General features: G+C 51.5%; 1 protein-coding gene across 1 annotated transcript in view; it reads right to left on the minus strand.

The window, feature by feature from the left end:
* The window catches only part of Lrp5 (LDL receptor related protein 5), an 81,617-nt gene that overhangs the window by 37,049 nt on the left and 22,546 nt on the right, over positions 1-22,022 (minus strand). Inside the window, exons 5-8 of the mRNA XM_023710590.1 lie at positions 16,241-16,637; positions 14,157-14,328; positions 4,755-4,971; positions 2,224-2,513 (exon numbers count right to left, since the gene is read on the minus strand). Of these exons, the coding sequence (XP_023566358.1) occupies positions 2,224-2,513; positions 4,755-4,971; positions 14,157-14,328; positions 16,241-16,637 (1,076 nt within the window). The remainder of the gene's footprint in view (positions 1-2,223; positions 2,514-4,754; positions 4,972-14,156; positions 14,329-16,240; positions 16,638-22,022) is intronic.

The following is a 22,022-nucleotide window of genomic DNA, read 5'->3' on the forward strand; positions in this document are numbered from 1 at the left end:
GTGGTGCTGGGGGATTGAACCGCGGTCCCTGATGCCTTGCCAAGCTTGTTCTAAGTAGGTGCTTTAGACCACTGAGCCATCTCTCCAGCCCCTCCCCAGCCTCTTATAATGTTAACTGAAGCGAGGACAAGGGATTCTGGGCAGCATATGATTGTGATCATGAGGGAGCGAAACAGAGAGACAGATGATCTAAAGAAAACTCGGCGAGGGATCCATGACAGGTGACTATGGCGGGTCAGTTCATAGGTGACTTTACCTTCATCTTTTTTGGTAATATTTCCTCTTCTACTAAAAACCAAAAACCAAAACAAAACCCTTGTGACTATTTTTTCATTTGTGTGTTTGGTACAGGGTCTCACTACGCAGATCAGACTCGTGGTGATCTTCCCGTTTTCAGCCTCACCAGTGCTCGGATTATAGGCGTAGGCCACCATGCCCAGGGTGGCTCAGTGCGCCCTGGGGGCAGTGCTAGCAAGGTATATGGGACCACAGATTGAACCCTGGTCCCTGCACTTGCCAAAGCAGGGCGCTTAGTTCACTGAGCTATCTCACTGACCCTCCTTGAGACTTTTTAAAATCAGACTAAAAGTAAACAGGGAGATAGAACTTTTTTAAAAGGAACGGAAACCAAAAAGATGGGGAGGAGGGAAGGAAAGGGTTAAAAAAAGAATTAAGATGTGTTATATATAGGTATGAACTCCCCACAATGACTTTAATTGTTATAGACTGCAACTATGTACCAATAAAAAATAAAAATAGACAAGGAAAACAAAGACATGTCATATAAATAGCAGGACAAGAGAAAGATGATTACATTGTGCTGGCTGCCTAGTACTTCAGAACAGGCATCAGCAAACTTTTTCTGGAAAGTGCCAGATAGTATTCTAGGCTTTACGGGCTCTGGGATTTGGCCTCTCTCCTGAACTTGGCATGACTCCTCCATTCGGTAGCACAAAAGCCATGGCTGACCATTCTGGACATGAGGGCATTGCCATGTTCCAATAAAACTCTATTTACAAAGTCAGGACAGCTTAGGCCCACTTTGTCAAATCCTGCTTTAGAAGATGCCATTTTCTTTTTTTTTTTTTAATATTTATTTATTTTTATTTATTACATTTATTTATTGTGTGTGTGTGTGGCCAGCTCAGCCCACCAGGGGGCGGGGCTGGCTGGCATGTGGTGCTGGGGATCGAACCGCGGCCCTGTGCTTTGCCAAGCTTGTTTCAAGTAGGTGCTTTAGACCACTGAGCCATCTCTCCAGCCCCAGAAGATGCCATTTTCTCTGCATGCTTCTGGGATGCTTCTCAATTCATTATGAAAGCAGAAAAAATTTGCTATGCAAACAGGTGTGAAAGCAGGTGGGGCAAATCTGAAGTCCACGCCAGTTTATTACACAGTACTCCTCAGGGCCAGCTAAACAGCTCAGTGGATTAAAGCGCCGGCAAGCAGGCGCAGGGGCTTGATCCTTGCCCTGCCATGCCGGCCCTATCCCCAGGGTGCGCTGAGACTGCACTTGAGACTGGGTATGGTGGCACATGCCTGTAATCCTAGCCCTTGGGAGGCTGTAAACAGGAGAATCACTATGAGTCCAAGCTAGTAGTGAGACTGAATACTCTGTAGACCCTTCCCTAAAATACAGAAAATAAACAAACACAGTACTCCTCAAAAGCCCATGGGTATGTCTCCTGCTCCTGCTCACTATAATCATTCACGCTTGTTTATTAAAATGAGTGCACTCATCTTTTTATTAGTTTGGATCATGTTACAATGAATATTCTAATTTTTTTTTCTTGGTGGTACTAGAGATTCAGTCCAGGGCTTTAGGAACGCTAAACAAAAGCTCCACCACACTGAGCTATACCCCTAGCACCTTTTACATTTACTTATTTTTTGTTTTGTTTTTTCTTTTATGTTTATGTTTATGTTTATTTTTTATTTTTTTATTTTTTTTTGCAGAACCAAGGATTGAACTCAGACCCTTGCGCTTGCCAGGGAAGCACTTATTCCACTGAGCCATCTTCCCAGCCCCCTCTTTTATGTTTATTTTGAAACAGATTGGCCTCAAACTTCTGATCCTTCTGCCTCTGCCTCTCCAGTGGCTGGGATTACCTGGAAATGGTACACCTTTTTTCAAAAAAGCTCTTTCAGCCTTTGGAGGTGGTCGCAGCAAAGGCAAGGTGTCCACATAAACGCTGCGGACATGCACAGGCTGGAGCACAGTACCTTCAGGCTGACATCTGTCCAGTAGATGTGGTTGTTGGACACATCGAAGTCCAGTGCAGAGGCCTCCTTGACGCCAGTGAGGGGGATGGCCACATCATTGTTGTTGGTCTCCAGGGAGATCCTGTGGATGGCAGCCCGGCTGGTGAACACCAGGAAGGCCTCGGGGACTATGCAGGTCTTCATGTCACTCAGCAGCTCCAGGCCAATGGGGCAGCCACATCTGGTGGCACGGGGCGTGAAGAAGCACAGATGGCTGCATCCCCCGTTCCCATCAGCACATGGGTTGGTTCCTGGGGACAAATAAACAGTTCTAGAGAACTATAGCCACAGAGACAGGGACACTCACTCCACAGCTGCACTTGTCACTTGTCAGATGGGAACATGACAGGGGTAGGGGATGGAAGCACAGGGATAGGGTAGAGGTGTGTGGAAGAAAGTCCTGGTAAGCCAGAGCTCTCTTAGGCATGGCTGCGTGATAGTGGAAACTACAGGGACATGCAATGCACAGAGCCTGAACCTAGGATGTCACCTGGTTTAACTCACTCTACTGCCCTCGAAGAAGCTTCTCACTCCAACTTTGTTTTGTTTTTTAGTATTGGGGACTGAACACAGGGCTTTCCACTAACTACATCCCCAGCTCCCTTTCTTTTAGTTTTTCTTTTGAGACAGATCTCAATGAGAAACTAAGGTGCCCTGGTTGGCCTCAAACTTATGATCTTCCTGCCTCAGCCTCCCAGAGTGCCGAGATTACCGGCATGTACCACCATACCCAACTTCATCCCAGTTTTCCAGTAGGGAATACTGAAGCATGGATAGGCTCTGAAGGTAATGTAGTCAGAAGTTGGGAAGAAGCTTGATGAGAACCCCAGTGGCCCAGGTTCCTGGCCTGAGCTCTGTACAGCCCAGCAGGATGCAGTGACACCCCAGGCCAGCAACTGGCTGAGCTGTCCTACCTATGGCCTCGGCCCCTGGTGTGCTAACAGACTGACCCCTGGGATTCTCCTAGGTGCTCCCTCTCAAAGACCTTTTTTTTTAATGTATGTAGTACAGGGTCCACAGGGTCTCACTGCACAGATCAGACTTGTAATCCTCTGTTTTCAGCCTCCCAAGCTCTGGGATTACAGGTGTGCGCCACCGCGCCCTGTCTCAGTACACCTCAGGGGCACTGAGCCATCTCCTCAGCCCCTATAACTTAAGAGTTAAAGTCTTTTTTTTTTTTTTGGCAGAACCAGAGATTGAACTCAGACCTTTGTGCTTGCCAGGGAAATGCTTATTCTACTGAGCTATCTCCCCAGCCCCTATAAAAATTAGTTTTAATTCAGTGATTAAAAAAAAAAAAAAAAGAATCTTTTTTGTCATATCCCTTAAAAAAAAACTGTGAGATCCAAAGAAAGGGAGAGGTGATTTCTCAACTTTAAATCACAGTCCCCTGGAGACATTTTTCTAGTCTCCCACATTCTATTTCGGGCTCTCAGAACATTCATAAGCAGTCTCACCTTCCAGTGAGTAATGAGTGTGTTTTGGAAGATGGCTGTGAAAACTAAACCTGTCCCATCCGCGGTCTTGGCTTCAGGAGCATAGACTGCATAAAGACCTGGCCACAGCGACAAGCAACGCAGCTTTCCCTGAGTTTACCCACATCACCTCACCCAGGGGCACACCCCTGCTAGGCCCACCCAGGCCCACCCATGTGCCCCCTGAGTGCTAAGCTCAGGCCTCTGTCTCATATCTTAGAGCCAGGTACCCCTTTCATTCACAGCTGCAGCCACCAGCCCGGAAGCAGAGCTTGTCAGGGCTATCTCACCCGCCATTCTGGAAGCACTCAACTCTAAGCTGGGTCCTTTCTTCTGTCACTCTCCCACCCAGCAAAGGTTCCCTAAAGATCCTGACACACAGGCACAACACTAGGTGGCAGGGCCTGGCTGGGAACAGGGCCCTGCTCGGGAGCGCACAGTCCCATCGCTCCTACTCCTGGATATGGCTCTCTCCATATAACCCGCGGGTCTGCACTTGGAATCCTTCTCAGAGACAAATGGTCATGCCACACAAAAGTGTCCTAAGACAGCTCTTAGCTGATCCTGGTTTCGAGATAAGAGGTGTATGTTTGAGGGTCCCAGTCTCTCAGAATGAACAACAGTCACAGTATAGACCAGTGACAAGAACAAGGTGGATCCAGGTGAGTCCTGAGCCGGCTCACTCACTAGCTACATGGCCTTGCCTCCCTCTTCCTGGTGCCAGTAGGGAAGCCACTATGATTATCATACAGGTTAATAGGAACTCTGACCCTTGGCCAGCGCCTGGCACACCCGGTGCTCAGCAATGTTGGCCACTATGACTACCAACATTCTCTAACATACGAACTGCCTACTCCATATCCCTGAGCAAATGCTATCCCCATTCCTACCTGTCCTTAACTATGTATGTACTGTATCACCTTGTCCTGCCCTGTCCATCTCCTGAGTGTGGACCCTGCTGGACACCCGTGTCGAGGTCTGGACCTGTCTTATCTCCCTTGGCTTCCGCAGACTCACCAATGACCTTGGCCACATTCACGGCTTTGAGCCCCATGAGGTCAGGCAGCTGATCAATGATGACATCCCGGCTTGCCTTGACCTTGTGTACCCGCTCAATGCTGCGCCGTTGCCAGTCGGTCCAGTAGATGAAGTCCCCCAGCAGTGTGAACCCAAAAATGTGTGGGAGCTTGTCCTCCAGGAGGGTCTGCCTCTTGGTCCCATCCATGTTGATCACCTGCAAGACAAGGACAAGATCTAGGGACTGGGCCAGGGGCCAGGCTTCGGAGAGCCAACCCTGACCCTGCCTTGGACTGAACTGTCCCAAAAGAGCCAGGGTCGACTCCCTGGAGCCTCTCATTGCCTGCAGCATGCCAGGATGGGAAACTGCCAGGAGCCACAGGGGTTTAAGGGACATTTTCATTATTATGCCACACCCTCAGTTCATGTGGCAGGCTTGGGCCTACCTCAGGGGTCCTTCGAAGCACAGTTTCTTTACCTGGATGTGGCTGCCTAGAGTACCAAGGAGTGGCCCTCAACCAGGAGGATGCTCAGGATTCATTTGCAACGCTTGCCAAGGTATAGGCATTGCTTGTGGGGGAGGCCCATAGTCTAAAACCGTAGCACAGAATTTCAAAAGCCTGGACAGCTACAGGACCTGAGCACATTCCTCCTGCTTCTCTGTAAGATAAACTCTTGTTCACTGAGGTGCAGATGAACTCTAAGGACACCTCCTGTTCCAATTCCAGGCCTGAAAGTCTAAGGCCCTTTCTGCTCTGTTCACTCTGATATGACAAAGCTAAATCGTTTCCTTGAAAGGTCAATGCTGATGAAAAGCAATCAATGCAGAAAGAATAGTGGGCACAATCGAACATAAACTGCCTTAACAGGCTGTTGGCCACAGTCAGGGGACAGGCAAGATTCTGAGGATCCTGCAGAAGCCACATGAGGCACTCAGGCTCTCTTGACATGACGAAACATGAGACAATTAGAGGCAAGTTTCTGCAGCAGGGTCCACTTCTGGCTTGGGAGAAAAGCTACAAATGCTATTTTGCAGGCGGCCACATGTGTGCTGGGTAGAAAAGACTGGTTCTGTATTGTTGGCCAGCATGAAGCAACACTCTCAGCCAACTGAGGAGAACTGGCAGGTCAGGCGCCTCATTCTGGGGTCCCACAACACTCAGCATCCTTGTGCAGGTCCTTGCACCCCGCACCCAACATCCATCTTGCCACCTATAACTGAGAGGAACAGACTAGCCAGTAGCTAAGTCACCTAGAGAATGTAACAAAACAAAGAAAGAAGGCTGGCCACAGCCTAAGTCACAATCAGACACTCATTAACACTGCTCCCAAGCAGGCCAGGTGCAAGCCGCAGCCTTACCTGTAGCTGGGAGCTGCGCACCGGCACCGGCACCTGACCTGCACCAGCCCCAGCCCCAGCCCCAGCGCTGGGCTCCTCACTGGCTGCTCAGTGAGCAGCAGAGGGAGGTGGTGAATGGGTCAGCCCACACCACGTTGGGTTCTTGCCTGTATTTTGCCTCCATCACAAGAAGGCACATAAAAACGAGGCAGATACAACACCCCAGCATGGAGAAGGCCGAGGAGGGGGTCTGACCCAGGTTAGAGCTGGGCAGTGCAAGTAGACAATGGTGGCCAGTTAGAAGGCAGATTCTGACCAGCCTGGAAACCTGGCGCTCCTGGAGTCAGGCTACCAGTGACAGCAGTGCAGCGCGTGCACACCAGAAGAAAACAACCCACACCAAGAAGAAGAAAGGACTCAAAGTTTTTTTTTTTTTTTTTTTTTTCCAAAGTTTAAAAATGGACCAGGAAGTCAAAATTCTGTCTGTGGGGCCGGGGAAATGGCTCAGTGGAATAAGCACTTGCCTGGCAAGTGCAGTGGCCTGAGTTCAATCCCCGGTTCCGCAAAAAAAAAAAAAAAAAAAAAAAAAATTCTGTCTGTAAGAGACTTTGTTCTATTTCCACACTTTATTCATTATCTTTACTATAAATTCCCGAATTTATTAAATTGAACTGAGGTAAAGAGTATATTTGTCTTGCCTCATTCAAAACAATGAAAAGACTGCTGTAGAGGACCCAAGAAGACCAAAGGTGACAGCGCGCTGGTTGGCAGCCACTTCCCCTCTTTCCACCTTTGCTCCTCACTTCCTTGTTGTGTCAAAACAAAGTGGGAAGAGGTTGGGCTCTCTGCTGGGTGGGGTGCAGTCACCCACAGGAAGAACTGGATGCAGCTCTGGCTGGCTGGCGCAGGGCAGCCTGGGTAGGGAGAGGCTCCTTCAAACCTCTAAGTGACTGGGAAGCCACACCCCACCCCACCCATTTGCACATATTACGGAACCTCTTGACAACCTAGCACACTCAGGGCGAAGCTCTTACAGCTTTCAATAATAAACAGCCCACGGTGGCAAGCATGCCTTCGGTTTGCCACCACCAGCCTCCAATGAGGCGGCCTGCAGTGGGCAGTTCCTAGCTGCTCTGTCATGGGGAACAGGAAGATCCCACAATAGCCTTTCTGCTGTTTTTCTGGGGATGCTCCCCACTGCCACCTGCCAAGTGCATGCCATGCACAAGTTCTACTACTGAGCTAACAGTCCCAGCCCTATTTACTTATTTTGTATTTTAGGGAAGGGTCTACAGGGCGTTCAGGGTCTCACTACTAGATCAGTGATCCACCTGTTTACAGCCTCCCCAGAGCTGGGATTACAGGCGTGAGCATCACCAAGCCCAGTCTCCACTGCTATCTCAGCGCACCCTGGGGACAGGGCCAGCACAGCAGGCCTGGGGATCAAACCCCCAGCCCTTGTGCCTGCTTGCAGGCACTTTAACCCACTGAGCTATTTGGCAGGCCCTTTATTTTTGAGACAGGGTCTTGCTAAGCTGTTTAGGCCATCCTTGAACTTGCAATTCTCCTGCCTCAGCCTAAGTAGTGTGCACCATTGCTCCTGGCTCCAGAGTAGCCTTTTAATGACACTTTTCAGCACCTCTTTAGCCAGCTGCACTGCATCTATTTCCATCTTTGAGGCTATGACACTGGCAGGGCTAAAACACCTGTGGAGCATGCACCGAAGAGCAGGTGGCTGAGTTCCAATGAAACTCTGTGGATGCAATTTGGATACTGAACTTTGAAATGCACATTACTTCTATGGATCATGAAATCCATTAAAAATGGCAACCACTCTCAGTGAACATGGTTTTAAAATAGGCAGCAGGCCAGACTTGGCTACGGGTCAGGCTTGCCAGCTCCTGCCCTGGGCGCTCCCATGCTCTGGCTCTTCAGGAAAGGAAATCAGACACAAGAGGCTACATCCGGAGGCAGCCAGCCTCCCACAGCTCTCTGCTCTGTTCCCACCCCACCCCAAGAAGACCTCTGTCTTCCATAGCCAGTACATCAGACCAGCACCCATGAGGTGGGAAGGAAAGGTGGGCAAACCCCAGAGAAGCCTACCCTCAACTGCCCGCAAGTCAGACCACATAAAACTGGTCCCGGGAAGTGGCCGGATGTGCCAGTTCCTGATAATGATCCTCTATTTCCTAAGACGTGTCTGTTCGGAGCTATGAGCCCAAGTCCAGTTCTCTGAAGGCACAAGGGAAGGAAGTCCACTCCAGAGGGAATGATGATTGTGGTTAGGCACAAACCCTAAATGAAATCCACTATAGTGGCTGGGCAGGGTAGCATGCGGCACTCTAGAAGGCTGATGTCCAAGCCCAGCCTGGGAAGATCAGAGTCTAAGCCCAGCCTGGATGACTCCGCAACTTAGTGAGACTTTCTCTCAAAAATAAACAAAACATGAAAAGGCTACAGTATAGCTCAGTGGCAAGGCCCTGGGTTCAACATGCAGAAGGGAGGAGTATGGTGATTTTGTTTCACATGAGGAGAAGGATTTTGAATACCCAGCTCTGCAGCTTGAGTGCCAGCCTGCTAACTTCCCCAGGGTGACTAGGCCTCTCTGCTCCCTAGGAACTACTTTGATGAGGGTTTACTTCAGCTGAATCCCACGCCACCTCTAGCTGCTTAGAAAAATATCAGGGCAGGTGACAAAGGCCTAGTGAGGAGTAGGTAGGGCCACCAAGAAAGCGCAGTTGGGAATAACATCACTCCTGATGTGCAAGTGTCCTGTGTGCCCTCCAGGGGACAGCACAGAGACAACTCGAGCTGGGTCTCTGAGCTGTGCTTTGACAGCCAAGGTCTAACACAGGTAGGTGAAGTGACGGCAGTGACAATGACTTGGGTAAAGTGAACACACAAGCCTGGATAGATCAGTGTCCCATTCTGGAAAGGAACACCCTCACTGGGTGACATGGGTGGAGACGACCCAGGCTTTCTAGGGAAGGGCCAGGGAGAGGCTGGGTACGTAAGTCTGAGACTAGCAAAGTGTTCTGGACAAAAGGAATAGACTGGAGAGGCCCAATGGGGCCTGGTACTCACTGAAAAGCACTCTCAGTGGGAAAGAATAATAGGGTCCAAGTGTCACCAATGAGGGACCCCTTAAGGAGACAAAAGACCTTGGTCACTGTTACAAAGAAAGCTGCATCTGGTGGCATACGACTAAGCCTATGGCAGGTCAGAGGAGGAGCCTAAAGCTGGAGCAGGAAGTCCTATAGGCAGGGAGACAGGAATGTCGCAGGCAGGGCCCAAGCTATATACCACAAGGTCCATGAATGGGCTAAAAATGGCTAAGTTCACCTACACAGCAGGAAAATTCCAATCTCCAGGGCTCTACACTTGGGAAAAAGGTGAAGGAGGCAACCCACAGGCAAAGCCAGCATCAGGCTGGAATTCCTAGATGAGGAGGCTGAAAGACCAGAAGGAGTCACTCCAGGGAACCAGAGGGAACACGGTGAGCCCCCACAGGGCCCTAGCCCATCTGGACAGGGCAGGTCCTGAACACAACTGCAACCTGCCGGCATCAGGCATGACCTGGATGGCCCCGCAGGTGGGAGGGGAGCTCAGGGCCCTCTCCCATGGGGAGGCAGCAAGGCACTGGCCTCAGTCATCACCCCGTGACTCTTAGCTACCACCAATGATGGGCTGCCACTACCACGTACCCCTCGAACCAGATTTCCAGAACAGCTGTCACATAAAAGGCCAGCAGGAGGCCACCAGGACCTACCCAGACTCTCCACTTAGTCAACTGGATCAGTGTACTAATGCCATCCAGATGGAACCCAATTCATCAACTTGACACTCTCAGACCTTTGTCCTCCCAATTCGTCAAAAGATCAGCCACGCTGTCTGTGAAGTCTTCCTCGGGGACTAACGTTGGGACATGGGTAGCCTGTTTGCTTCGTTAAAGGAAAAGCCAGTTTACCCTTTCTTTCAGTGTCCACACTCTGCCTTTGAAGCCAAGACCTACATACACCGTGCTGAATGGAACCTTTCCTCCCTCAAAGTCAAGGGACAGCATAGGCTTCCGGCTGGTACTCAGGTTTATTCAAATGTGGCTTGACCATATCCTTCTCTTCTGACACAATTTCTTAGCAATGTCACCATGGCTCAAAGCATGTCCTGCCTCTTTCCTGACCTCTCACACCTTTTGCTACCATTTCCTACCTGCAGTCTCTAACAGCATTTCTCAGAAAGGCATATGTCCTGGCCCCTAGGTGGCTCCTTGAATGGCTTCAAGATCCCCAACCAGCAGCAGCCACTGTGCCGGGGAAGCAGCCTACTGCAATAGCCTATGTAAGAGGTAGCCAAATCGCACTTTGCAGGAGCATCTGGGGTGTGTTTATGAAGGCCCCCAATGCCTGGAACACACCTGCGGCACAGTAAATGCTCAGAGCTGTTTACCGACTAAGTAGTAGAAGTCCTTGCCTGAAGGTGGAAGTCCACGGCACAAACCTATGGGCAAGTCCCCAAGTGACTCCCCGAAGCCCGCTTGGACCTGGGGTATCTCTCTACTCAAACATGCCACAAGGTTTGTTCCAGGACCTGAGTTTGATCTTGGGAGGAGCCATGACCCTCTGACACTTGCCAACACATCCAGGTTCAGCTCCTGCTCTTAGGAAAGGAAGCCGAATTCAGTTATAGCAGAAAATAAGGAACCCACGTCTCCATGTCCATGTTGTGCAGACAGCCTCCCTGGGGCCAATGAGTGTGCAAGCCCTTGGCCTGGGCCATCATTCCCAAAGTGCAACCCAGGGCCACGGCAGGGAGAGGGGCCTTCAGCTGTGCAGTCCGAGCACGCTTCTGTGACCAACTCCCCTCCCTGCACTACGTATGCAACCGCAGCACCGGTGGAGGGCAAGGCCTGTGGAAGTGCACTTCAGTCAGTCCCTGCCCCACCCTCACTCCTCAGGGCTCCTTTCCTGTGTCTAGCAGCGAGACCCCGGAGGTCAGGCCAAGTGCTTACAGAGTGAGTTCTTGAGTGACCTATGCCAGCACTGCCCGCTGTCTGTGACTCTGTGGGCTAACTTGGGCTGTCACTCACTCCTCATCCTCCACCCTCCATGACCCAACGTCACTATGTTCAGTTCCTCTGGTCACCCATGAAACTACTGTTCTCTGACCTTTTCTGCATCCCTCATTCAGAGTATCCCTCACTTGTCCAGCTGCTCATGAGAGGGTCTTACTGCCCTTCCCTCTTCTGTACTCCCCCGATTTCCATACGTGACCACTACAGTGGCCCAACACTATCTACAGGGATTTGTCAATGTATGGACTCCTCCCAACACCAGAAAATCAAAAGATCATGCTCACAGCATTGTGACAGTAAAGATACCAGCCAAATAATGACTTTCAGGGGCACTCCTTTCCCATGACATCTTTGATTCTTCCAGAAGGCATTTCTCTTCTTACTTTCTGGCCTCACCAACCCCTCTGATGTTTCTAACTTCCCAAGCACAGCACCAAGAACCTGGAATTCGGGGCAGGGGGTGTAGCTCAGCAGGGTGCTTGCCTAATGTGCAAAATCCTGCGTTCCATCCTCAGCACACAGGAGCAGGGGGAGCAGAAGGAAGAAGAGAAAACAAGAAAAAAACCTGGCCTTCCTTCTTGAAGATACCCTCCACTGCCCTAGTTCCGGCTCATTCCAATCAGGACCCGCACATGTGGGCTCATCTGAAGACTGATCCACATGTCCATATATCTAGTCTGGGCTAAAAGCTCCTGTTTTAAGCTGTAATCTGTCATCTAAAATGCAGAATATGCTGGGAGCCCTGTCCATGACATTGGGAAGCTGCATGGCAAGGGTTTCAGGAAAGGGCCAGGCTCGATGGACTCTAAGCTACAGGCCCTGCACAGGTCACTTTCCCCTAGACCTCAGTGTCTCCTCTGCAAATGCAAAGTAGGAAACATTTCTCAAAATTCTGCCATGGGACAAACCCATGACAAGATACTTGGTGTCATTAGCCAGCAAGGAAACACAAATCCACCCATGTGGGGCACCACGATGATGGTTAGGATAAAAATAAAAATAAACAATAAAAAAAAAAGGGTTGGGAATGAGGCAGAACTCAGAACCAACCCTCCTCCACTACTGATGGGAATGTTAATGGTACAGCTGCTATGGAAAACACTTTAAAGGTCCCTCGGCAAGTCTAACAAAAAAGGACTGTATGATCCAACAATTCCACTCCTACGCATATATCCACAGGAACTGAAAAGGTATTTCAAGAAAAACTACCCAAATAGTCATAGCAGCCTCATTCATAGAAAAAGGGAGAAACAAGACAAAGGTCTATCACCCGATGAGCAGATGAAGAAAGCACAGAATATTATCCAGCCATGGAAAGGAGGTACGGATGCATGTGCGGCACACCCGAGCTTCGAGAACATTATGTAACTGAAGAAGACAGACACAAAAGCCATATATGCAGGATCCCAACCACAGCAAATGTCCAGAAGAGAAATCCGCAGAGACTGGAAGTTGATTCATGGCTGCCAGAGGCCAAAGAGCTGGGGGAGGACAGGAGTGACTGCGAACAGGCACAGCATTTCCTTGTGGGGTGATGAAAGTGCTACAGACAGAGAGCGCAGTGACAGCTGCTTAGCACTGTGGAAGCTCTCGAGGCCACAGTGGTGTGGGAGCGGATGAGCGGCACCTACAGTGGGTCCTGCAGCGTCTCTGGCCCCGGGTAGGTGAGGTACGTGAAGCCGAAGCATCCTCAGCTGCTTTAGAAGTCAGGTCCTCATGTTGTGGTTCACAGGCCCAGCAGACCAGGAAACAAGGCTCTTCAAAATCCTGTGAATCTTTTTTTTCCCCCCTAGACAGGGTCTCACTAAACTGCCAAAGCTGTCCTTGAACTTGCTACCCTCCTGCCTCAGCCTCCCTTGTAGCGATAGATTATAGCTCCCTGGTAGATTACAGGTGCATCCCACCACACCCCTCACAAAGTCCTTTCTTTTTAAACAACAGGAAAGGTCATTTATAAGGAGCTCCACCAGGAAATGGCTACAATCACAGCCTCTTGGGATTTCATGTCTTTGGGGACAAGAATCCCAAAGTCCAAAGTTCTGGTCCCCAAGAGCAGCAAGGCTCCCCCCACTGAGAAGCAGGGTCTGAAATCGTGTGACAGACACATGTCCACGCTGTCACCCCACTCTTACTCTGCAAGCTGCCTAGCTCAGGCCTCCTCCAGAACCCAGAACAAGGGGACCCAGTGACAGCCCTCACGGCGACATCACCAGGGAGTGATACAAACACACTCATGTCCCAGGATTGTCCGGAAGTTACCAGAAGCAGAGGAAGGTATCCACTCAGAGGAAAGGAACCAACAGTAGGGACATACCTGGGACAAGGACAGATATAACTGCTATGTCACTGCCTTTGGTTGCACCTCAAAAAAATAAAAAAAAAGCCTGTGGAAGAGGCTACATGGTGAGCAAAGTGCAAGCTGCTGAAGAACCCATATAGGATGATGCCACTTCAGTTAAACCAGGCAAACCACATAGAACAAGACTACATGCTGCTCGGGGGGCACACCCGTGTCATCTAAAAACCCCAAACTGTCTTTAACCACTTGGGAGTGAATCACCGAATTCAGGACAGTGGTGGCCTCTGGCTTTAGCAACATCAGTGTTTTATGTCTTCAAAGCTGCAGGCTGGATATGTGAGGATCCACTTGTTTTTTTTCTGGGAACCCTGTGTTCTGAAATAAGTTAGGCAGCAAAGTAAGGGGGCCTCTCACCCCCTTCCCATGATGACCTCATGGCAGGTGGAGCAAGGTCACTAATGTGATGCAGACCTTCTCGAGGCCTCTCTGTGCGTCAGAAAGTAGTGCCACAAATTACTTTGCAAGGATTCCACTGCCAAAATAACAGACAAAGGGACTTCCATGCCCACACCAGCTCCATGGGACAGGCACAGGTGTGGCCAGACCCGTCCTCTGGGTCCAGAGATTGCACAAAGCACCCGTATTGTGCAGTTTCCCCCTCTATCCTTGCATCCTCCCCGCAGCAGGACTCACCTCAATTTTGTCTGTCTTGGCGTCTCCCCAATACAACTTGCCCTCCTGCAGGTCCAGGGCCAGGCCATTTGGCCACCCAAGGGAGGTGTTCACCAGGACATGCCGCTCCCGTCCATCTAGGTTGGCACACTCAATTTTGGGGTTCTCCCCCCAGTCTGTCCAGTACATGAGGCTGCAAAAGAAGCAAGTGCCCATGACAGTACCTGTCTCACCTCCGTCACCTCCCCAGTTCTGAGCATGACCCCTCCTCCAGCCTGACCATCACATGGAAGGGCTTGGAAATTGCTGGAAGTCTGGGCCAGGAAGAGCCACAGCTGGTGTGTGCAGCCTGTGCTCTGCAGGGATCATGGTGGCCCAGGGTGACACCACCCCATGTACTCTGGTACTCACAGAAGCCAAGAGCCCATCTCCTGGCACTCGGGTTGACAGGGGACATCCTGTCAAGGGTCTGGGGCAGCCTTTCATCAAACCGGGGGGAGTAGAGGGGGTTACCAGACGGAGGCAAGAGGCCAAACGGAGCCTTCTGTGACGCAGAAGGGCTCCTGCGTGCCAAGGGTAATGGATTATCTGTGGGCCCAGGAGGGTAGCGATGTCCTGGTGGTGGCTTGGGGCCGAGGTTCCAGTGCAGGAAAACCAGCCTGAGCTGCATCCAGGCCACAGCCTCAGCTGCGCCGCACGTGAACAGTCCTGTGTACACCCTTCCTCCTCAGCGAGCTGGACCCCAAAATCTCCCACAGCTGACTGCCAAACTTACTTAGCTAGGGATTCCAAGACTCAAGATGAAGGCTGGGAAGGATTCAGGAGTCTGCTCTCCCAGCCCCTCTCACAGAAGAAGACCGCTGAGGCCCATGGGTCTGTGGCTTGACCAAGTATCTTGACAGCAAAGCAGGAAGTAGGTCCTGAGCCTCTTGACTGACGTCAGGGCCACGGGCTCTCCACCTGAGCTGACAACCAGCCCCCTTCCCCTTGCTGTCCCAGGGTCCCAGGGGACACTGCGCCTTCCCCCAGCCATCCTCAAGTTGACAATCTTGGCTTCTCTCACTAACACAGAGCTGCTGTGCTCACCTGCTGCTATGTCTGAGTCACAAAAGGCTGGTCGGGCGCCAATCCTCTGCCCAGCCCTCCATGCTGACCACTGCACCATGCATCCGGGTACAACCCACCTGACCTGTTCAGCCTCTATACTTGAGCCCTGTGGTAGGAAAAGCTCCATAGCCAGACAGGCGTGAGCCAGCTGCCACCACCCACAGGCACCCAGAGGAAAGTCACTTTGCCTTCAGAGCCTTGGATCCAGGCCATGAAAAAAGAGCAACACCCTTGGTACCATGAGGTGCCCTGAAGATGGCAGCCACCGCTACTATCCTTGGTCACCTCAGGGCATGTCAGGCCACAGGCCACATCCTGCACAGAAGGCAGGTAGTGTCCCCACATCCCAGCACAAGTCCACCTCCTCTTTCAGGATCCACCTGTTCATGTTTCAATTAGGAGCTTCTGAGAGGCACACAGTCACTATCCTCTGGGGTCTCAGCAGGCCCCGTCACTCATGGAGGACTAGCCTCTCTTCACACAGTCCCCAATTTGCGACCAATCAGCTGTGCAGCATAGGGAAAGTCCCTTACCTCTCTGGGCTTCAGAATCCTTCACTATGCACCTGCACCTACCCAAGGGGTAAGATGAAAAGTCACTGTGTGTTTGGAAGACGCTGGGCTATGGTAGGTGCCACACAACCGCCACCCTCAACGTCACCGTGAGGGTCACACAAGTCACCTAGGTGGGCTGGTGTACTACGGGATGAGGAAACTAACACTTGGGAAGCTGTGACTCACTCCATTCTCCAGGACTTTCTGTGCATTGCACACAGCCCATGCTGCTGTTTCTCAAAGTCTGCCCCAAGGATGAGCAGCATCAGCAGCATGAGCGTAAGAAATGCAAGGTCTCAACCAGCTGGCATCTCTTCGTCAGAACTCCGGCGCGCCCCACCTTCTACAACTAATGAGCCTCCCCTGGGATTTGGATGCCAGGGAAAGCTCCAGGGCAGCACGCTTAAGTTCCCCTGGCACCCAGGCAGCCCTGCCCAGGCTTACCCCATCACAGGGTGCAGCACAATAGCCCGGGGCTCGTCCAGATCCTCGGACACCAGGATCTTGCGGGAGGTGCCATTGAGCCGTGTCACCTCGATGCGGTCAGTGCCTGTGTCAGTCCAGTAGAGGTTGCGGGCCACCCAGTCCACAGCGATGCCATCAGGGTCATTGATCTCAGTGTTCACCAGCGTCTGCGCCTCTGACCCATCCAGCTGCGCCCTGCGGATGGCCCGCACCTCATCATCTGTCCAGTAGACGTGGCCCTCCAACGGGTCATAGTCAATGGCAATGGCATGCCGGATGTCATCCACTTGAAGCACAATGTCTGTAAAGTCTGGTGTGTCCAGAGAGATCCTCCTCAGGTCTGTGCGCCGGGCTAACAGCAGCACCTCCTCGGCCCCTAGAAAGACACAGAAGACTGGGATTGGGGATGGCACCGCAGAGGAGGGTCCCAGCCAGGTCCCTTGTCTCTTGGTACACGAGGCAACACTCAGCAAACTCTTCCTATGGTCACTTGTCCATCCTCCAGAGAGTGCAGTGAGGCTGGCACTAATTTCTTATGGGGTGGCTTCACCCATGTGTGAGAGCTGCCTCACTCAGCCCCCTTTTACCCTGAAAACCCTCTGCTGCTCACAAGTCAGCCTCAACCCAAAGCACAAGTACTGCTGGAATGTTGGGTGCCAGACCCTACGTGCCAGCCCCATTCCTCAAAGTCCCCAGAGGGCCCCACCTTATAGCTGCTCTGCCTAGCTGGCTCCGTGCAAATGCCATATCCTGTGTGAAGCTCTCCCCAGTCACACTCAGGAGGCAGCCTCTGGTCTTGTGGCTACACCCAGAGCGAGAGCCCCTATGTTGCTCTGCCGCCCGGTGCCCAAGCAGGATGAGCACTGTCCATCCAGCAAATTAACCTGTTCATCCACCCCAGATGTGCACAGTGCACGGACAGGAAGGGAACCCTGGCTCTGAGAGACAGGTGGGGCCCTTTCAGCTACACCGAGCACTTATGTGACGTTTAGGGCCCATCTGACATGCCAGGCAGCCAAAGTAGAGGCAAGTAACATCTCCAGTGCCACATGTGTTTTGATCTGAGTCAGAATCCAAGGGCTCGAGGCAATGGTCATGATCCAGCAGGGCTGCTGTGGACTCTGCATAGTAAGGCCTTGAGGACAGGCCACCAGAATGCAAAGATCACTCAGGGGACTCAGACCTGGTGACTGAACAGGGCCCTGCAGATAAAGATCCCAAGGATCCAGGGCAAGACCTCATCCACATACTACCAATGCATTTTTAAAACCACACCCTAACATCCCTACCCTATGGTCACTGGGGTCTCCAGTCTATCTTAGAGCCAAGCCTAAGGGGCCAGGCAGCTTTGAACTGAGTCTTTTGTAATATGAGTGGATGGGGTTCAGGGCAGTCCTTAGGCAGGTGAACAAGGGGAGAGGCCAGGCTACCCTGGATGGCCTGCAGCACAGCTAGACACTAGCTGGCCTCAAGCAAAAGCCCCCTCCCCTACCCGAACGCAAGATCTGCCAGGCCTTTCAAGGATGTGTTACATTTTTGAAAACAATCTCCTCTTTGGGTACCTGTGCATGGCATATTACAGCAGAGCAGGCCAAGAACACACATCAGCAAGGAAAGCCAAACCCAAGACCTCCTTGGCTGCTGCAGAGTCATCAGCTGTGTTATGACTTGTATCTAGATGTCCCCCCAAAGCCTCATGGGGTCACATAGGTGGGACTTTTTAGGAGTGGCTGGATCTAGAGTTGGATCAAGAATGTGATGCCAGGATTTATTCAGAGTGCAATGCTAGGTTTACAGATATGAGTGCTATCTGCCCTGGACAAAATAAAAGAGACAGAAAAGAAAAGTAAAGAGAGTCACTTGGGGGCCAGGGAGATAGTTCAGCATCCTACGTGCCTGCCTGGCAAGCATAAGGTCCTGAGTTCAATGCCCGATACCAAAAAAAAAAAAGTCACCTGCTGCTTGCTCTGCTGCCCTCTGCCTGCTGTGAACAGTTTCCCCTCTGCAATGCCCCTCTACCATGCCACCCTACCTTGGAGCCAGCCAATTAGGAAATGAAACTTCTACAGTTTTAATTTATGAACTGAAACCTCACCAACTATGAGCTAAATAAACCTTTCCTCCTTTAACTTTGGGTGTCATGTATTTTGTCTCCACAACAAGGAGGGCGGGCAAGACAAGCTGCAACTGTCACCCTACATCTCTGGTCCAGTGGGTGGCAAATCTGGGGACCCTCTCAGGAGCCCTTCCCACCCATTCTAGCTGCAGAGGTCACTCCAATCTCTGCAGCAGGGTCTGGATAGATGTTTACAAGTGCCTCTTCTGAGCCCTATGGGCTGCCTTCCACATGCTCCCAATCCCTAGGCCTTAAGGTCAAAAATAACTTAAAAGCCAAACCTGAGACTCACCTTGGCTACAGCAGCTCCCACGCAACACAGGAACACTGCTAACCCTGTCCTAGGCCCCCATCATGGAGATTTATCCAAACCCTCAGCAGAAGATGCACATGGAGCCTCACAGAGCCTTGTGCATTCCTGGGGACTCCAGTGTGTCCCCTCCACCCCCAGTATAGAAGCTTTCCAAGGCTGCTTGGGTCAGGACATGGCCCTGTCCTACACAGCTGAGTCACCATCCACTTGCTTACTCCTGCCCTGTGTGGTCTCAAGGACCCACAGAACCAAGGATGTCAGAGCCAGAGATAACTTTCAGCATTCCAGGGACACTTGTCTCCAATCACAAAGCAGGATGAGAGGGTCTGCCCTCACACTTTGGACCCCAGGCCCACTGCTGAGACTCTATGGTGCATAGCCAAGCTGTAGCCTCCCACAACTGGTGTCAGCTTCCTGCCACAGAAGCGGGAACCTGAGTGCAGGTCCTTCCAGGGGCCTACTACCCTGTTCTTCAAGCAAGAGCGGGGCCACTCCTGATGCCTACTCCAAACTCAAATTCACAATCTGGTTCCTCCACTAGAGGGCGCATATGCAACAGCTTCTTGAACTCAGGGCTGGGGAAACTAAGGCAGACAGGCAGGGCAAGAGAGGCACAGGCAGCTCTCAGAAGATGCCCCAAGTGCCCAACCACAATGAAGCCTACTGAGACTCAAATTCGATTTAGTGGGAGGTGAACGTGTAAGTTCTGACTTGGTATCTGCTGGCCAGGGAAGCAAATTCTGAATTTCAACAAAATCTATACTCTCCAGGCTCCATTTCCAAAATGCCCTGCTGACATCTGCCTCACCGTCAAGGCCCAGGTCACAGGCCATTTCCTACTCTCTTGAGAAGCCAGTCCTGTCCTCTATCCCACTGGACAGACGAATCTTGCCCCCACTAGTTGGCCCCCTGCCAGGCTGCCACCACTACAGGCTCCTGGGATCCTGGCACGTGCCCTTTCACACAGCACTGCACCCAGAGCAGGCAACAAGCCCGTCTGCCCAGAGGTGTCTCTGTATCCCAGAACAAGCAGGCAGAAGCAGGACAGGAAGCTGGCCTGTTGCTGCTGTGACCTTGGGCAGGGTCCTGGCCATCCCTGAGCCCACTTCCTCATCTACAGCGAGGACTTACCCAGACTCGATACAGCTGCGTCCCTGTCTAGCTCTGACATCAAGGGCACTGTGAACCCAGTGTCATGTCGGGTACCAGCTTAATCAGTCAATATGACAGGAGAAGAGTGTACCTAGGGCCCAACCAGGAAGGTCCCTGCCCAAAGGGGTGCCTGCGGCGAGACTTCACAGAGACGGGAAGGCGGCTCCTAAGCTGCTGAGCTCCTGAGCAAGGATGAGGTTCGTGTGTCAAACTCCCACTGTCTGTTTAAGAAGGTCTCATCCTGACTCCACAGGAAATGCCACAGGAAACTCACATCTAGCATAGCACAATCTTCACACCAAATATGACCATATCCCACTAACTGACGAAGAACTTAATCCCAAAGAGCACAAGCGGGGAGGTAAGGTCCCTTGAACACTCTAATCCAGGCAAAAGGCACAGACAGGATGCATATTTCTTCCTTGCTGCTGGGCTGGCTCAATCCTCCTCCCCGTACTTCTGCAGGTATCTACGTTGGCCCACGCTGCAGACCCACTGGAGGTGTGGACAAAGCAGACTCAGGATCTCCCCGGGGTCACAGAGTGTAAGTGAACAAGAGATTGTAAGTGAGCAAGACCAGCAAAGAACACACAACCACAGACCAGAGCTAATACTGCAAAAGACAGCTGAGTTTGGGGTACAAAGGGAGCCTCCTAGGGCTGGGTGTATGCTTTATGGCTCAGAGCCTGTCATCACACTGAGGATCCTAGAGGTGCTCCATGCAGGGCACAGTACACAGGCCTACCCCAACATCGGGTCAACACAAAGCTTCAAGCACGCCCCAATGCCAGGGAGCCCATGCTCCAACACACCTGAGAACGACCCGAAGTAAGTCTGTGGCTGAGGCAGCTCCTCACTGCTGGGATGAGTCTACAGATGTTTACTGACTCCCAAGATGCATCTGACACCCTAAGGCTGCAGGACTTTGGAGGTTTTTTAGTTTGGCCAAATGAAACACACAGACCAGGACCGGGAGGCCTGAGAGGGAGAGCTGAGGCTCAGCCTGCAGGCTTCTCCAGTGCAGCAGTGAGCGACTGCGTCCAGGGCTAGGTGAACTGCATGCACCACTGGCCTGGGCTCTGCCAACATTTGCCGGGGCTGGTGCACCACAGATGGCCTCTGAGAGGGTTCTTTGGTGGCAAGGTCCAAGCAGCAGCCCTGACTGTGGGTCTGAGGGGTTTGGGGTGGATGGGGCGGATGCAGGAAGCAGTCCAGGGCACTGCAGGAAAGTACTAATCTCTCGGTACCTACCACTTGGTTTATTGTCCATTAGTTTGTTTTTTGCTTTTTTTTTTTTTTAAATAAAAGATATACAACCAATGGACCAAAAAAGCAAAACAAAACATTAACTCCCAGCAATAAATGGGCAACAATCATAAACTCACAGAACAAAATAAAGACAATAAACGTAAAAAGAAAGGCAGCAATACACAAGTAGAGTGAGTGGCCCCTGGTCATCACACAGGTGGAGAGCTGTGATCCTCAGTGCGGGGGCAGCTCTGCTTCCTCAGGTGCTATAAGTCAGCCACAGCCTTGTGGCCATGAGGACCTTCTGGCTGTGCCACTTCACCTCTGAGGGCACAGGCTGAAGACAGGAGGAAATGCACACAGGTTCACATATAGTCACCTCAGCTTCATGGCAAAAGCAAAAAACCAAAGGCAAAGTAAAGAACCTGTGAGGGCTGGTGCGATGGCTCAGCAAACTAAGCACCTACTTAGGCAAGTGCAAGGACCAGGGCTCAATTCCCCGCACCGCATGCCGTGCTAGCCCCAGCCCCAGACGCGCTGAGCCAGCCATCGAGACCAGGCATGGTGGTACACACCTGCAATCCCAGTGCTAGGGAGGCTGAAAACAGGAGGCTCACTATGAGTCTGAGCTGTGTAATGGGCCCCTGTACTAAATACATAAAAAAAGAACCTGTCAACAGTTTATATGCCCCACAAAATGCAGAAAGAGAGAGGGAGAGGGAGGGGGAGGGAGGAAGGGGAAGGAGGGAGGAGGGAGGGAGGGACGGAGGGAGGGAGAGGAGGCAAAATCAAGAAAGTAAAAAGAAAAAGTTTATTTTAAATCAGGACATTCAGATACCTGTTCCTTATTATGCCTAAGATGTTTGAAATGCAGTGAGATAGTGAGGTTAAGCTTGATAGCCTAAATCGTTTGATAATAACAATAAGCTTGT

This window comes from Octodon degus, unplaced genomic scaffold (assembly GCF_000260255.1).
Source record: "Octodon degus isolate 3935 unplaced genomic scaffold, OctDeg1.0 scaffold00018, whole genome shotgun sequence".
In the NCBI taxonomy this organism is placed as follows: Eukaryota; Metazoa; Chordata; class Mammalia; order Rodentia; family Octodontidae; genus Octodon; species Octodon degus.